The sequence below is a fragment of the Salmo trutta genome, chromosome 34 (assembly GCF_901001165.1).
Source record: "Salmo trutta chromosome 34, fSalTru1.1, whole genome shotgun sequence".
NCBI lineage: Eukaryota > Metazoa > Chordata > Actinopteri > Salmoniformes > Salmonidae > Salmo > Salmo trutta.
The window spans coordinates 6851301-6870076 of record NC_042990.1 but is presented as its reverse complement, the minus strand read 5'-3'; the positions used below and the strand labels follow the sequence as shown (position 1 = coordinate 6870076).

Genomic DNA, 18776 nt, shown 5'->3' with positions numbered 1-18776 from the left:
CAAAGTTTAACTAACAAATGGATGGGGACTTTTGTTTCCAGAACTGGTGTGTGTGTGTGTGTGTGTGTATGTGTGTGTGTGTGTGTGTGTGTGTGTGTGTGTGTGTGTGTGTGTGTGTGTGTGTGTGTGTGTGTGTGTGTGTGTGTGTGTGTGTGTGTGTGTGTGTGTGTGTGTGTGTGGTGGCCTGGGTGGTCAGGGAGAGTGTTTCCGGGGGTCGGCCGGGCATGAGATAGTGCCAGATACATGTTATTTCTCAGGGGTCAGAGCCATCAGTCAGGGGTCAGAGTTGATTACATGACACAGACTACAGAAGGGCTTTGACCAATGACTTACATCCTTTTCAACATGGATCTGAGTAGTGGCCCTGTACCACAGTGGTCCAGGGGGAACATTTGACATATTAACAATGCATATTGAAGTATTGAATTATATAACTGTTTAGTCTACTTGTTAATCCTTTATAAGCTATTTAGACTTTCCTTAACTTTCAAATGCCCTTAGGTGTACTAACTACAGTATAAGTTATGATTATTTATTTTACTACATTATGAATAGAATCTTTGCAAGGATTCAAATTTCATGTTCGTTTCTGCTTGCATGCACCATGCTGTATTTGGGCCAGTAAATGTGTGTCTGAGTATATTTCATTGCAGTTGTGCTTTAACGTTGCATGTGAGGATTTAAGTATTGAATAAAACCATAATCTCCAGAACATTTCGAAATAGAACTATGTTAAAAAGCAGTGTGGGAGTTACTGAACATATGCACGAACACAAGTGAGGTTTACAGCTCAACGCTCTCCTTCTCCGCATGTACGCCGAAATCCTCTCCGTTGGAGAAAGGCCCTATTATGTTCAACTGACTGTCTTTATTAAATAGCCTTCCTCTTCAACCAGCCAAGTTCCCTAAATCCTGGGATTTCTCCATATGGTAATGGAAAGATCCCTGGTGGAATCAGACAGTACCCTCAGATGTATTTGACGTGGGGATTTGGAGGAGGACTTGGCCAAGGAGGGATTCTCTAGCTCGGCTGTGACCCCTCTCTGCTAGCCTCACACTGAGATGGGATCCCTGATACCCCTGACTCCTGAAGCTCAGTTTACTCATCCAACACTCATCCGCACTGCATTCTGACTGAGGGGAGGCAGACAGAATACTGTCTGTCTGTAAATCAAATGCTAAGGTAGCTGTGTTCAACGTGATGTTGTGAATCTAAAATCTAAAGATGATTTAGGTGAGAGGCGGTAGTATTATTCTGATATTTTATTAACCTTTTGTTGGGTTGCGGTTTAAGGTCTTAGTTTAAAGAAATTAACAAGGATGCATACAGTATGATCTACCTCAGTGATGATAATCATTGACAACTTGTAAAGTAAAAAATGGTGAGTGTGTGTGCACATACGTGTGTGTGTGTCCATATGTTCGTCTGTCTCCATGATGACACCCAGCGGCAGGCGAGCGAATGGGCTACAGCCAGACACCTCTGGGTAGGACGTGGTCCATTGGGCATGGTGATTAACATCTGCTATGAGCCAATCAGGCTGCAGTTCAGCAGGCTAATGACTGCCAGGTGTGCGACAGCATGCGCTGCCTGGACCTCAGCAGGTTTGGTCGTCTCCAAACTCCTTCTCAGACTGGGATAAAAGCAATGAAGCCAGCATGCTAGATTGAACTGTGTCAGTCAAGAGATGAAAGAAGTCAATTTGAAAGACTGCCACAATTATTTCTATGTCACACACATACAAAATAAACTTTTGTACAAGCAGACATACTGTATATAACAAAAGTACACCTGTAGGTTACAGGTCAGGGACAAAGTTGTGGAGAAGTACAGATCAGGGTTGGGTTATAAAAAAATATCAGAAACTTTGAACATCCCACGGAGCACCATTAAATCCATTATTAAAAAATGGAAAGAATATGGCACCACAACAAACCTCCCAAGAGAGGGCCACCCACCAAAACTCATGAACCAGGCAAGGAGGGCATTAATCAGCGAGGCAACAAAGAGGCCAAAGATAACCTTGAATGAGCTGCAAAGCTCCACAGCGGAGATTGGAATATCTGTCCATATGACCACTTTAAGCCGTACACTCGAAGGAGCTGGGCTTTACGGAAGAGTGGCCAGAAAAAAAAGCCATTGCTTAAAGAAAAAAATAAGCAAACACGTTTGGTGTTTGCCAAAAGAAATGTGGGAGACTCCCCAAACATATGGAAGAAGGTACTCTGGTCAGATGTGACTAAAATGTTGCTTTTTGGCCATCAAGGCCAACACCTCTCATCACCCCAAGAATACCATCCCCACAGTGAAGCATGGTGGTGGCAACATCATGCTGTGGGGATGTTTTTCATAGGCAGAGATCGGGAAACTGGTCAGAATTGAATAAATTATGGATGGCGCTAAATACAGGGAAGTCCTTGAGGGAAACCTGTTTCAGTCTTCCAGAGATTTGAGACTGGGACGGAGGTTCACCTTCCAGCAGGACAATGACCCTAGGCATACTGCTAAAGCAACAGTCAAGTGGTTTAAAGGGAAACATTTAAATGTCTTGGAATGGCCTAGTCAAAGCCCAGACCTCAATCCAATTGAGAATCTGTGATATGACTTAAAGATTGCTGTATACCAGCGGAACCCATCCAACCTGAAGGAGCTGGAGCATTTTTATCTTGAAGAATGGGCAAAAATCTCACTGGCTACATGTGCCAAGCTTATTGAGGCATACTCCAAGAGACTTGCAGCTGTAATTGCTGAGAAAGGTGGATCTACAAAGTATTGATTTTTGGGGGGTGAATAGTTATGCATGCTCAAGTATTCCGTTTTTTTGTCTCATTTCTTGTTTGTTTCACAATAAAACATATTTTGCATCTTCAAAGTGGTAGGCCTGTTGTGTAAATCAAATGATACAAACCCCAAAATTAATTCCAGGTTGTAAGGCTGCAAACCACTGTATGTTGTGTTGCTACAATGATGTGTTGTCATGTGTTGCTGCCTTGCTATGTTGTTGTCTTAGGTCTCTCTTTATGTATTGTTGTATTGTCTCTCTTGTTGTGATGTGTGTTTTGTCCTATATTTATATTGTATTTATTTGTAATTTTTAATCCCAGGCCCCCGTCCCCGCAGGAGGCCTTTTGCCTTTTGGGAGGCCGTCATTGTAAATAAGAATTTGTTCTTAACTGACTTGCCTAGTTAAATCAAGGTTTAATAAGTGAAGTCGAAAATCTACTGGCAAATCCTTTTTAATCCTTGTCATATGAAGAGAAATAATGAAGAGAAATTATAGAGAAAACGAATCAGTGCTCATCGGCCATTGGACATAAACATTACACAACAAGTTGGATATCACAAATTCAACAATGAGTGGTTTTGAATCCGTGACTAACTGCAAGCGTTGCAAAGAAATCACTAGCCTGCTATTCAGTGGAGTGGCTGTGTGGTCCCAAATCTGGGATTAAGCTCTTTTCCAAGTTTAAAATGATAAACATTCAACATTGGCCATGATGTCAATGAATCATGATTTGTGCCTTGCTCAAAACAACTGTTATCTCAGAAATGCGAAAACTTGACTTCAGCGAGTTCAAGACAACTGGGAAGTTGGGAATAAACAAGCTCCGACTGGGAAAACAAGTTTTGAACCGTCATCCAACTCGGAATTGTAAATCCGGCCTCTTTCTAGAGCTACGACCTGAAGATCAATGACGTCATCATGATTTGACCTTGTTTTTTTCCGAGTTCCCAGTTGTTTTGAAGGCACCATAAATCCAGAGAATGCCAGACTTTGATGACAAAATTTGCCCACAAAGGACCGCCGCGCCACCTTCCTTGTCAAGTGAGCACAGCACAACAAGGTGAGTCCAAAAATGTCTTGTATGCTTCTGCATAAATGATGTAATATGCCAGGGAGATATGTATACTGTAGGAAAGAAGGTAATACTAAGTGTGTGTTGTGTAATAAGCCCATGTGCCTCACCCTAATAGTTTGGTCTATTTTCCCCTCTTAATTTTGCCTACTGTTCCCAGTCCACCTCCAGTTTCAATTGTTCTGCCTGTGGCTATGGAACCCTGATGTTCACTGGACATGCTACCTTGTACCGTCCCTGCTGTTTTCGACTCTCTCCACCCTACCCCCCCACCCCACCCCACCCCACACCCACATCTGCTGTCTCGACCTCTGAATGCTCGGCTATGCAAAGCCAACTGACATTTACTCCTGAGGTACTGACCTGTTGCACCCTCTACAACCATTGTGACCATTATTTGACCCTGCTGATCATCTATGAATGTTTGAACATCTTGAGGAACAATCTGACCTTAATGGCCATGTACCCATATAATCTCCACCTGGCACAGCCAGAAGAGGACTGCCCAATCATCAGAGCCTGGTTCCTCTCTAGGTTTCTTCCTAGGTTCCTTTCTTTCTACGGAGTTTTCATAGCCTCTGTGCTTCTACATCTGCATTGTTTGCTGTTTGGGGTTTTTGGCTGGGTTTCTGAATAAGCACTTTGTGACATCGGCTGATGTAAAAAGGGCTCTATAAATACATTTGATTGATTGATATAAATAAGGCCATGCGCCAAAAAAAAAAGAACGTCTTCCCTAATCTTAACACCGACCGCCACTGTGTCTGCAGACTTTGCGCTAATGATAGTGATGCCCTCATGCATTCCCTCATGCATATTGGAGTGGGCTGTTAAAGACTGCAGTGGACTAGTCGATGCATACCGTGTAGTTTAGCACAAGAGAATCCTGTATTTGAAAATAGATGTAATTTAATTAGTTTGCCAAGGATATATTTTGGGAAAGCTTGATAATTGTTCAAGTTTCAAATTATCATGTATTATCATAAAACAATGATCCTCAACTGATCCCAGTTTTGGTAATTTCCCACTTGTACTCTGCAATGCTCCAGAGTCCTTTCCTTATTGCGATTGAAATCAAATCTACAACAAAGCGGTAATAATGATGTGTAGTATTAATACTATTAGCATTTGTAGAAATGTTTTATATATCCAACATCCAGCAACGAAATAACACTAACAAACCAGCATCCCCTATGGACATTAGCAGAAGACATGGCAGGACACCAACACTTCTTCCTTCAGGCTGTCATTGAGAAAGCTCAAAACAATCCCCCACAATCCAACATTGTGTTTATTAATGAGCCTTGGCCAATCTAATTTGCTCGAGTTATTCCAACAAGAGCCAATCAGATCGGCACAGTTGGCCTTCAAAGTCTGTAAGGGCCCTCATCGGTTGCGCAGATGTTTGACCCTGGAGATGAAATACAGCCCGTTACATGACACGCTAAACGTTTCTGCCGAGAAACAGAGACAGCAGAACAACTGTACTCACGCAGGAAAACCGTCTTTTCCTCTTGAAGACTGCTGCTTCGGATCACCCTACTTATCAGTTAAGCACATAATGGACTTGACATGACAGGATGCAGATGTCAATTGAGGTGGATTATCTGGTAAATTGTCTGGTAAATACACAACACACCCAGTAAATACAGACAAAACCTATTTTAAGGTCGGACGAGTGTCATGCGGAGAATCCCTCTTTATGACGTGTCTTGGCGATGTTTCTGTGTGCGGTCGAAAGGCTGTGTAAATGTCTTCTAAATACACAGCTTGTGTCTGTTCTTTATCAGAGCAGTAGCAGGCTACATCCTGGATTGTGTGGGTCAGGAATTAACAGAAGTTAAACTGCCAGGAACTCAAGCTGTGTTTTGTGATACGAGAGTTATAGGCCTACAATAGAGTATCTGCAAGAACTTCTGTAGTCTTAAAGGGTCAGAGTCGTTCTTCAGCATGTGTCACAGATGAAGACTCACTACCCCCAACCTTCCACTACCCACACACACACACACACAGCTGTGTTTTCGTGAAATTTCAGGACTTTTTGGAGTGTACTTTTTTTTTTTATACTATTTTCCCTAACCCCAAAACCCTAACCCTTAAGCTTAAAATATATTTGAACAAATAACTTTTTAGGACATTAAGGTGAAATGTTACGACATTGGGGTCCAGATAATGTAGGAATACAAGTGCACGCACACACGCACGCACGCACACACACACACACACACACACAGACACACACACACACACACACACACTCAACTCCCTACACTATTTCATCACCCCACTACCATGTCTAATTTCAGCATGTTCTATTCATCCAACCCACCTTTGATTCAGATAAAACCACCGATTAGAGCTATGACTCTCCACTACATAATACAGTATTGGTTTAGTGGCTTAGTTGAATTCCCAACAGTGACATAGTCACTTCTTTCCGCTTTCGCTCCTTACAAATCATCCATTTACACAGCTGTCTAAATACAGGAGTCATGTTCATGTTAAAAGACTTGCTCCAAGAATACACACCACTGACCAGTGTCTCCACTTCATGAATCTAACCTGAAACCACACAGTTACAAGCAGACGTGTCAGTCAATTACAGTTTGAGGGACATCAGAATGTAATATCTTTGCATTCATTAGTTGTACACATATTTTGTAGGCTACATTTCACCCCACTCACGTTCAATGGGCAATGGGAAATTCATTCCAGGTGGCTACCTCATGAAGCTGGTTGAGAGAATGCCTAGAGTTTGCAAAGCTGTCCTCAATGCAAATATAAAATCAAATATAAAATATATTTTGATTTGTTTAACACTTTTTTGGTTACTACATGATTCCATATGTGTTATTTCATAGTTTTGATGTCTTCACTATAATTCTACAATATAGAAAATAGTACAAATAAAGAAAAACCATTAAATGAGTAGGTGTGTCCAAACTTTTGACTGGTACTTTATATAGATATTTTTAAAAGCATTTCCAACCTTTCTCATAGGAAAAAACACAACTTGACTGAGACTTGTTACCGCCTACTCCCCTGTCCATTCTGATTGACGGCGATGGGTCTCAGGAAATGATTTTGCTTAACAGAACATGTTTCAGAGCGCAGAGCAGACACATTGGCTTGGTCATCTGACAGAGTTCCTTGGCTCTGAGAGTCCATCTTTGGTGAGAGAAAACTCTTAGCCGTGTGATAATGTGGGTTAGAGAAAGGCAGGCCACAGAATGAGCTCCTAATGATGCAGGTCACAGCAGGAAAGAGAGGATTGACACTACAGCATTTCTGCTCTCTTACCAAGAGTGATTTCACAATTCACAATGACACACCCTCAAGTGTGTTTAGGCACACCTACTCGTTTTTTTTAACTATGTTCTACATTGTAGAATAATAGTGAAGACATCAAAATAAAATAACACATACGGAATCATACAGTAACCAAAAAAGTGTTAAACAAATCAAAATATATGTTCTATTTGAGATTCTTCAAAGTACACACCCTTTGACTCTCTTAGACCCTATTCAATTCCCAGTTGGGGAGAATTGTTAGGGGTTGAGTGGTGAGAAAGATAGTCAGATCCAATCATCACTAGGACCACTAGGACCAGTGTGAGGGGAGTTATGTAGCCTACATGACGGTGCCTCATTGGGCTGTACCTGGGTCAGCCCTTAACGACCTGGTCGTTGGTCTCTCTGCTCCTGTTATACTGTAAATAACACCTGCAAGCTCTGAGGCTTGCAGGTGCTTCCCAGACAACTTTGTCTAAACTTCTCTCTCTTTATTCATTCATGTTGACCCAGGCGGAGAGACTGTTTGCAGAACAGATTTACTCAGGCAATCACTGCTGAAAATGTAACTTTCTCGGGAGGTCTCTTACAGTGTGTTATGTCTTCTTCTCTCCCTCTAATCGCCCTCTTTTATTTTGTCTTTTTTTTCTTGTCATCGTCTACCTCCTCCTCTCAGACTGTTCCTGAAGAGTCACAGTGGGACAGCAGGCAGGCAGAGCAGTCTGGTGATCCACGGGGCAGACTTCAGCACCAAAGACATGGACAACGACAACTGCATCTGCAAGTGTGCCCTCATGCTCACAGGGGGTAAGTACCAGTGTCCCCATAATGCACCTTACTGCAGTGTTGACAATATAGTTTACCAAGCTACCAATGACTTCACAATGGAAGAAGTTAAGCAAAAGTAAAGCTACCCTTAAAGTTACATTGAAAAGGTAACTACAAAATACTGAGTGATAAATTATCATATCTAAATCTGAATGTCAGACTACAAATTGCAAGACCATATCACTCTGGGTTCATATGTTAACAGAATGTGTAATTTAGCCTATTAAACACAAAAACTATATTTGAAGTGAGAATTAGGCAGGTCTGATGCTGAATAAAACAAAAACATTCTTGCCTACTTTACCCATATTTTATTTTATTTTGGCAAAAAAATAAGTGTGTATAGTTCCAGTAGTTAGCTACACTGCTACATGGTAAAAACGTAATTAACTACTGAAAACACTACCAAGATTTGAATTGAGTTCAACTACCACCAAGCTACTGCATGTAGTTAAATGTAGTTAAATTACTAGTTGACCTATACTGAACAAAGATCTAAACGCAACATGCAACAATTTTAAAGATTTTACTGAATTAGAGTTCATATAAGGAAATCAGTCAATTTAAATAAATTAACTAGGCCCTAAACTATGTATTTCACATGACAGGGCAGGGGCGCAGCCATGGGTGGGCCTGGGAGGACATAGGCCCATCTACTTGGAAGCCAGGCCCACCCACTGGGGAGCCAGGCCCAGCCAATCAGAATTAGTTTTTCTCCACAAAAGGGCTTTAATACACACAGAAATGCTCCTCAGTTTCATCAGCTGTCCGGGTGGCTGGTCTCAGTTAATCCCACAGGTGAAGAAGCCAGATGTGGAGTTCTGGGCTGGCGTGGTTACACATGGTCTGCGGTTGTGAGGCCGGTTGGATGTACTGCCAAATTCTCTTAAACGATGTTGGAGGCAGCTTATGGTAGAGAAATTAACACTCTATCCTCTGGTAACAGCTCTGGTGGACATTCCTGCAGTCAGCAATTGCGCACTCCCTCAAGACTTGAGACATCTGTGGCATTTTGTTGTGTGATAAAACTGTACATTTTAAAGTTGCCTTTTATTGTCCCCAGCACAAGGTGCACCTGTGTAATGATCATGCTGTTTAATCAACTTCTTGATATGCCACACCTGTCAGGTGTTTGGATTATCTTGGCAAATGAGAATTGTTCACTAAAAGGGAAGTAAACAAATTTGTGCACAACACTTGAGAGAAACAAGCTCTAGGATCTTTTATTTCAGCTCATGAAACATGGGACACTTTACATGTTGTGTTTGTATTTTTGTTCAGTATACATACAGTTCACTACTCCCCAACACTGCCACACTGTGACATGGTACAAAGAGAACCCAATAATGTACTATTTAGTGATGTGGTAGGGGAGACCCAATAATGCACCACACTGAGAAATGGCACAAGAAGAGTCCCCACAAACCACTACATCATGGCAGAAAGGAAGATTTATCTTTGTAATGCATCCTGGTCAAGTGTCTAGAGAACTTGGTTCCACCACAAGACTAGCCTGATTCCTCCCAGCTCAAACCCTGAGACTGGGTTGTGTCATTTTAACACGGACCTGTGCATGTGGCATTGTACCACAGTACAGAGTAATGAGGCGTGTGTGCAGCTTACTGCATCTCCTAACTTCTGCACTCCCACTACAGCACATTTGGGGTTTCAAATTAGCACCATAAATGTCCATGGGCCGGGTACCAAGTGTCAGGGAGATTCAAAATGACTCTAATTCTCTGGCTGCGTAAGTGGAGCAAGGTGACCCTACTCACTGTATGACAGTTCCCCAGTGGAGGACTGGGCTTGTAAACCGTTTATGGTCAATGGCAAGAGAAGACAATATCGGGGATCGGGGAATTCTGTCCAACCCGATCTAAGGACTGCGTATTTCCCCTAATTCAACAAGCCAGTCTCACAATCCAGCAGTGTGTTAGCACTGACGTAGATTGTTTTTACCATATTCCCTGTAATAACATGTATATATGATCAGTGCAGTAGAAACAGTAAGAAAAACAACAGTAACCAAAGAGGAGAAAAACAAACAGAGCCTTCAGAAAGTATTTTCCACGTTTTCCACATTTTGTCGTTTTAAATTCATTTAAATGGATTACTTTTGGATTAAATTGACATTTTGTGCCACTGATTTATACACAATACCCCTTATGTCAAAGTGGAATTATTTGCAAATTCATTAAAAAAATCGGAGCTGAAACGTCTTGGGCCAAGAACTATTCAACCCTTTTGTCAGAAGTAAAAATGTGCTTAACAAGTCACGTAATAAGTGGCATGGGCTAACTAATTATTGTGTACAATAATGGTGTTAAACGTGATTTCTAAATGACTACCTCATCTCTGTACCCCACACACAATTATCTCTAAGGTCCCTCAGTCGAGCAGTGAATTTCAAGCACAGATTAAACCACAGACCAGGGAAGTTTTCCAATGTTTCGCAAAGGGCACCTATAATATATATAATATATATATATATTTTAAAGACATTTAAATACAATACACTAAGTCACTACTATGATACAGGCCCCCTTCCTAACTCAGTTGCCGGAGAAGAAGGGAAGTGTCACGCCTGCTCCTGCTCTCCTTCTCTGGCGCTCGAGGACGCCAGGCTGCCCAGCACTACGCACTCCTGCCACCATCATTATGCACACCTGTTTCCCTCGTCACGTGCATCAGTGATTCATTGGACTCAGCTGGAATCAATCACCTGTGTTATTACCTCCCCTATATGCCCTGTATGTTCCCCAGCTCTGTTCCCCAGCTCTGTTCCCCGCTTCTGCATTAATTGTCGTATGTCGTGGTGTTACCCGGTTCTGACGCTGTTCCTGTCCTATGTCTGTGCAAAATTAAATGTTCACTCTCCATACCTGCTTCTCATCTCCAGCGTCGGTTCTGACAGGAACCCCTCTGACAGGAACCCCTCAGGGATTTTACCATGAGGCCAATGGTGATTTTAAAACATTAACAGAGTGTAAGCCTAGTGGTTAGGGCTTTGGGCCAGTAACCGAAAGGTTTATTAGATCGAATCCCTGAGCTGACAAGGTAAAAATCTGTCGTTCTGTCCCTGAACAAGGCAGTTAACCCACTGTACCCAGGCCATCGTTGTAAATAAGAATGTGTTCTTAACGGACTTGCCTAGTTAAATAAAAGAAGCCTGTACAGAATAAAAAACATGGATCCTGTTTGCAATAAGGCACTAAAGTAATACTGCAAAATATGTGGCAAAGACATGAACTTTTTCTCCTGAATACAAAGCGTTATGTTTGTGGCAAATCCAACACATCACTGCGTACTACTCTTCATATTTTAAAGCGTGGTGGTGGCTGCATCATGGAATGGGTATGCTTATCAGTTTTCTTTTTTGGATAAAAATAATTGAAATAGAGCTAAACACAGGCAAAATCCTAGAGGAAAACTTGGTTCAGTCTGCTTTCTAACAGACTGTGACGCTCATCGTAAGGAGTAGACCAAGGTGCAGCGTGTTGAGTGCTCATGATAAATATTTATTTTAACTCAGAACACTAAAGCAAAAACAACAAACAACGGAAAACGAACATCACGTTCTGCAGGCTTTACAGAGCTGTACAAAAACAAGATCCCACAAACGCAGATGGAAAAAAAAAATACTGTACAAAAAATACTGTATATTGTACAATCCAGGTGTGCAAAGCTCTTACAGACTTTCCCAGAAATATTCACAGCTGTAATCGCTGCCAAAGGTAATTCTAACATGTATTGACTCAGGGGGTTGAATACTTATCTAAACAAGATATATTAGTGTTTTATTTTCCAGTAATTAAAACTATGTTAGACTTGTTCTTCCTCTTTGACATTACAGAGTATTTTGTGTAGATAATTGAAGAACAACATTTTTTTTATCCATTTGAATCCCACTTTGTAACACAACAAAATGTGGAAAAAGTCAAGGGGTGTGAATACTTTCTGAAGGCGCTGTACACACAAGCTCAGTCACAATGAACAGACCATTCCAGTCCTACTGTATGTTCACTAATGTACTGAGGTGACAATGACAATAGACTATCCAGTTCTGGAAACAGATCACCAAGTGTTTCTAGCAGGGGCATCTGTTTTTACAAGAGAGTAAAAGCTCAGCACTGGAAACACAGAGGATACTGATCAAATCGGAAATAAATCCCCATGGATTTAGTCACAAAGAACCAATGGGAAAACCTTTGCCACCCTGACCACATGCCAAAGACAAGAGCAACAGTACTAACTGTGGGACTCAGTGGGAGGTCTTCTGTGAAGTGTCACAGCTCACACTGGCACTGGTATTTCAGACCTGAGGGGAAAGGCTGTGCCCCACCATATATCACCCATCGATTGACACATGCCACACCAGCCACACAGTGCCAACCTGAAAATAGAATATTTGTCTTGCTCATTTTCATGTGCTCTTTGGTGCTAGGGGTAAAGCAATACATTACCTTTCTCAAAGGTAATGTAAGAGGATAAAAAAGTGCATAAAACAGCATTATATGCAGGGACTTTGTCTTCTGAATGTCAATCCCAACAGAGCTTATTTGAGCCCATGCACATCTACTCTTTCTTTAAATACCACTGAGAGTGAACAGGTCCTTAAAACGAACCTCTCAAGCGATTCATGATGACAGAAGTGAGTGCTACGGGGCGATAGTCATTTAGTTCAGTTACCTTTCCTTTCTTGAGTACAGGAACAATGGTGGACATCGTGATGCAAGTGGGGACAGCAGACTGGGATAGGGAGAGATTGAATATCTTTGTAAACACTCCAGCCAGCTGGTCTGCGCATGCTCTGAGGACGGCATCTGGGCCGGCAGCCTTGCGAGGGTTAACACGCTTAAATACCTTTGTAATTATGTCTAAACAACTGCTCCATAGCTGCTGTTGGAGTTCACTGTAGCATTCTGTCAAGGTTCAACATTGCAGGACCAGAATAGAGAAACTCAATGTGACGTTTACGGTCTAAGGACCTTCTGGTATAAAGTTTCCGCTTTCCTTTAGCTTTAAGCAATGGCGTTTCATACACACTAATGTCTGTCTTTGGTTGTTTTAAACTTTTTGTCATGGGGGCTTATGAAATGATCTAATTCTCTCCATCTGTTCTTTGCTCTGCCCAGGTTGGTGGTTCGACGCCTGCGGCCCGTCCAACCTCAACGGAATGTACTTCACCAAAGGGCAACACATCGGGAAGCTAAATGGCATCAAGTGGCACTACTTTAAGGGTCCCAGCTACTCGTTACGAGCAACAACCATGATGATTCGTCCGCTGGACTTCTCATAGACATCGAGTGCGTCCAGAATGGCACCCTATTCCCTATATTGTGCAATATTTTAAATTAGTGCACCATATAGGGAATAGGGTGCCATTTCAGATGCAACGTTAGAGTTCCACCCCACACTCTCTGTAAGGCCAATGGGACAACTATATTAGAAGGAATGCTTCCTGCTTTACCCTGTTACTATCGTCTCACCATAACAACTTTGGAGTTTGTCCGGAGGGGAACTCTACACCACCTGGCTGTTGCTTGGTAACGTTACTCCAGGAGTCAGCCTGGAAGTGTGGTTGGAGAGAAGAGGGCTTGTGGAATGAGAGAGGGTCTCGTCTTATCATGGAGCTAAACTGTGAGTGATGAACTCCTTGCGAAGTTGGAGGACAAACTGCTTCGCTCTTTTTTTTAAATATTTGACGCATGAACTCAAGTAGAGTTCAGCTCTCACCCCAGGCCTGTGGACTCTCACCCCCAGGCCTGTGGACTCTCACCCCCAGGCCTGTGGACTATTGCGGTAGACTTCTCTCCTTTTTGGGAACTGACTGCAACATTGCAGCTTTGTCTGCATATGTAGGCTACATGACAGACTACACAACTACCCATAGACTACATGACAGACTGCGTAGATGCCTTCAGACTACACGACTCCCTATGTGCATCTGGAATGTTCTCACAACCATATGGGAGATATAGGCATTTTTATAGAGGTGTTGCACCAAGACATTGGGACATTGAACAATGTTTTGTTTTTCATGCTTTTCATTTCTATATAGCCTAATACATTTGGAATGACAGGATGTTTTTTCTACATAAGTCACTCTGGATCGTTTCTGGAGAGGAAAAGTCACAAGTCACAAGGTCACCTTCAGTATAAAATGTCTTATATGTACTACGAACTCCACAGGCAGTTCTGAGAACAAGTCTGGCTCAGTCAATGGTTTTGCTGCCACTTATATAGTTGTTGTCCTGCCAGAGTGTGCTGATTATTTTCAAAGTTCAAAATGCCACGTTATTATTGGATTTGGCAACTGACGGAGATGTATCTGCATTTTGTATTGGCTGATAACCAATGGCTGCCAAGGCTAAAAATGTGGTGATGTTCTTTCCTCATTTAAATATGAAAAATAATATACTGTAATGAATACAGATGCATATTATATACACTGCTCAAAAAAATAAAGGGAACACTTAAACAACACAATGTAACTCCAAGTCAATCACACTTCTGTGAAATCAAACTGTCCACTTAGGAAGCAACACTGATTGACAATAAATTCTGCATGCTGTTGTGCAAATGGAATAGACAACAGGTGGAAATTATAGGCAATTAGCAAGACACCCCCAATAAAGGAGTGGTTCTGCAGGTGGGGACCACAGACCACTTCTCAGTTCCTATGCTTCCTGGCTGATGTTTTGGTCACTTTTGAATGCTGGTGGTGCTTTCACTCTAGTGGTAGCATGAGACGGAGTCTACAACCCACACAAGTGGCTCAGGTAGTGCAGCTCATCCAGGACGGCACATCAATGCGAGCTGTGGCAAGAAGGTTTGCTGTGTCTGTCAGCGTAGTGTCCAGAGCATGGAGGCGCTACCAGGAGACAGGCCAGTACATCAGGAGACGTGGAGGAGGCCGTAGGAGGGCAACAACCCAGCAGCAGGACCGCTACCTCCGCCTTTGTGCAAGGAGGAGCAGGAGAAGCACTGCCAGAGCCCTGCAAAATGTCCTCCAGCAGGCCACAAATGTGCATGTGTCTGCTCAAACGGTCAGAAACAGACTCCATGAGGGTGGTGTGAGGGCCCGACGTCCACAGGTGGGGGTTGTGCTTACAGCCCAACACCGTGCAGGACGTTTGGCATTTGCCAGAGAACACCAAGATTGGCAAATTCGCCACTGGCGCCCTGTGCTCTTCACAGATGAAAGCAGGTTCACACTGAGCACGTGACAGACGTGACAGAGTCTGGAGACGCCGTGGAGAACGTTCTGCTGCCTGCAACATCCTCCAGCATGACCGGTTTGGCGGTGGGTCAGTCATGGTGTGGGGTGGCATTTCTTTGAGGGGCCGCACAGCCCTCCATGTGCTCGCCAGAGGTAGCCTGACTGCCATTAGGTACCGAGATGAGATCCTCAGACCCCTTGTGAGAACATATGCTGGTGCGGTTGGCCCTGGGTTCCTCCTAATGCAAGACAATGCTAGACCTCATGTGGCTGGAGTGTGTCAGCAGTTCCTGCAAGAGGAAGGCATTGATGCTATGTACTGGCCCGCTCGTTCCCCAGACCTGAATCCAATTGAGCACATCTGGGACATCATGTCTCGCTCCATCCACCAACGCCACGTTGCACCACAGACTGTCCAGGAGTTGGCGGATGCTTTAGTCCAGGTCTGGGAGGAGATCCCTCAGGAGACCATCCGCCACCTCATCAGGAGCATGCCCAGGCGTTGTAGAGAGGTCATACAGGCACGTGGAGGCCACACACACTACTGAGCCTCATTTTGACTTGTTTTAAGGACATTACATCAAAGTTGGATCAGCCTGTAGTGTGGTTTTCCACTTTAATTTTGAGTGTGACTCCAAATCCAGACCTCCATGGGTTGATAAATTGGATTTCCATTGATTATTTTTGTGTGATTTTGTTGTCAGCACATTCAACTATGTAAAGAAAAAAGTATTTAATAAGATAATTTCTTTCATTCAGATCTAGGATGTGTTGTTTAAGTGTTCCCTTTATTTTTTTGAGCAGTATACATATATATATATATATATAATAATAATAATAATAATATTAAAGCATTGCCATTCAGTAACTAGTAAAATTGTGTATAAGAAGGACAACATTATTTGTTACACCAAACCAATTGAAGGTAGTGCACGTTATGCACTATTTATCTCTAGATGTTGTATGAATATGGTAAGTTTCCATCTCAAGTATTGCTATACATCTACCCCCCTAAAGCGTAAAGAAATGGATGAGAGTTTTTGGAACCCTTTGAACATCAGATTGTGATTTTCCATTTGAAAACACTGTACAGTATATAGTATTGGGGCACAGCAAAGTGTAGATGATCTGAACCATTCCGACCACATAAAAAAAACCTACCTAGCCTACCTAGCGCTTGGATCATAGCTTCATAAATGTTCCTTTCAAATGGTACTCCTCAGTTTGCTTTGCTTTAGCAATGGTTTTTTTAAAAAAGGGGAAGAGGTTATGTTATGAATAATCACCTTTTTATGACCGGAGGTGGCTACAGGGCCTTGACAGAAATGTGGTCTGTCCATATTTTGAAACTCTAACCACTGACCAAAAGATAAGTCCCATTTTATTGGAAACACCCCACAACGTCCCTCGAATGTGTCTTTGCTTAGACATACAACCGCACTGAACCCCGGATCCAGACAGGTTTTTCCTCTTTCATCATTTTAGCTTAGAAACGGTTGTTTTAATAACGTTTGGCTGAGGCATAAAATGGAGGATTCCTTTAAGTGTAGTGTGTGTACTTGTATTGCATTACTACCAGCATGAAACAACAAGAAATAATGTACGGTTTAATATACAATGTTACTAAAGGTGGGCTACATGTTGAGGAAAGACACATGGAACTTGTAAAACTATGAAATGACATGTTTATTAACATACTAAAATTGTATAATTTAAGTGTATATGTAAAATAACTTTCCTGAGGAAAGCCACTCCTTTTTGTTTTTATTCCTCCAGAACCACAGTGGTTTTTTGACGTTGAGCATAAACCACAGAAGTAATAAAAATAAGAATTGAGAATCGTGCATTAAATGACTCTGCTTTTACCTCATTAAACTGTAGATTTGATATTTTAATTAAACTACTTTTTTTTTGTAACAAGTGGATCGAAATGTCAAGTTGTTAAACTAAATAAAAAGCATGTGATGCACTAATGTTTTCAATCTGGGTATACATTGGCCGTTTTTTTATGTACGATGTGCTGATTTTGAAACAGACCGCTTTTGTGGTCACATTACAATGTATTCATTCACAAGTCTCTCTCACCACAACATCCTTTGACACATACACACTCAGGTCCCAATGGGCACACCCTGGTTGAATCAACGTTGTTTCAACACAATTTGTCAGCGTATTGTGACATGGAGTTTTATCTCAATATACCTCTTTATTTAGGTTGATAGCATTACGTTGAAACAATGACATTGATTCAAATATATCATTTTAGAATCAACATTGAAACCTGGTCAAATAAAATATGTCTAATTAAACATGAAATTCAACCCAATTTAAACCACCTAATATATTGAATATAGCATAAAAAATATTGATGTTTTTACGTGGAATTTCAGACAAAAATTCAATGTATACATAGTTGTTATGATTATGTGGAAATTAGATTGATGTAAAAACCTGTTAGTCAGGTAATTTCAACGTTTACAACGCTGGTTGAAATGAGATGAAAACAGTACTGGTTGACAACTTTAAAAAAAACATCTAATGCATTTCTCCACGTTAATTCCACGTCACAATACACTGACAAATTACTTTGAAACAATGTTGATTCAACCAGTGTGTGCCCAGTGGTGTCCTACATTTCTACCAAACAGAGGCAATTCGCCACTCTCTCTTATGACAATACCTTGACTTTCACACCAAGTCAAATAGAGGAGAAACACAGAGTAATGACACACGAGTGAGTCCTCCTATTAGGCAAATGGTGCTGAGATTATGAGGGCCCGTGTGCGCAAGGCAGCTGCTTTTGTCTCCACCTCAACTCGGCCCCTTAATACACTGCTGCTCTCTGCCATGACAGATTGCAGAGGTGTCAAATGATGCTGCCGAGACCGTTGGTGTCTCTTCATAGTTGACATTTCTGGGGCCTAATCAGAGGTTGAACAAATTACGTCTGCCTGCAAACAGCTGCTTATCCCTTAGCTCCTGGGCTGACCTGACACCCTTACTGGAATGTCCTCCATACAGGGGCTGGGGGGGGGGGGGGGGGGGTCCAGACACACAACGAACAGGAGCAATGAGGTCAGCTCCCTCCACTATAGAAGTGCAGGATACAGGATGGACGATGAAGGATGGGGAATCATTCCACTGTGCAGGAGGCATGGATGTTTTCTTCAAAAAGAGGATTTTGATGTCTTCTGAAGTAGACAGAAGTAGAAAGAAGTCTTGGGGCTCACATATTCAGGATGTTAGGTGAAGTGTAGTCTGACCCTAGGCCCCCCCTTAACGCTCCCAACCTCCTGCCTCCACAGCCTGTTAGCTGTGCTGAAGATGGATCATTTCCTGTTTTCTAAGGGCGGGCGAGGGAGTTGGGCGCCGATGGGGAAGTTTGCTGTGCCTGGGCTGCAGACAGTGCTGGGCCCAGACCGGATCAGATAAGAGGAAAGGCAGTACCTGCAGTGTGAACACAGAGAGGCATCTCAAGAATATGAAAAATAAAGGGAAAACGGAAATTGAGACATCTGTATGAAAACCAAGGGTGAAAGTAAGTAAGGCGGTCTGGTACGGCGTCCCGACAAAATAA

At 42.3% G+C, this 18776-nt stretch overlaps 1 protein-coding gene across 4 annotated transcripts in view; it reads left to right on the top strand.

Moving 5' to 3' along the window:
• The window catches only part of angpt1 (angiopoietin 1), a 53097-nt gene extending 38635 nt beyond the window's left edge, over positions 1–14462 (top strand). For 3 of the 4 annotated variants that reach the window (XM_029731473.1, XM_029731471.1, XM_029731474.1), the window contains exons 8-9: positions 7826–7956; positions 13113–14462. In XM_029731473.1, coding sequence (XP_029587333.1) covers positions 7826–7956; positions 13113–13276 — 295 coding nt within the window. In that variant the 3' untranslated portion in view covers positions 13277–14462. The remainder of the gene's footprint in view (positions 1–7825; positions 7957–13112) is intronic. The other variant, XM_029731472.1, reaches the window with a different exon arrangement.
• The last annotated feature ends 4314 nt before the right edge of the window (positions 14463–18776 follow it).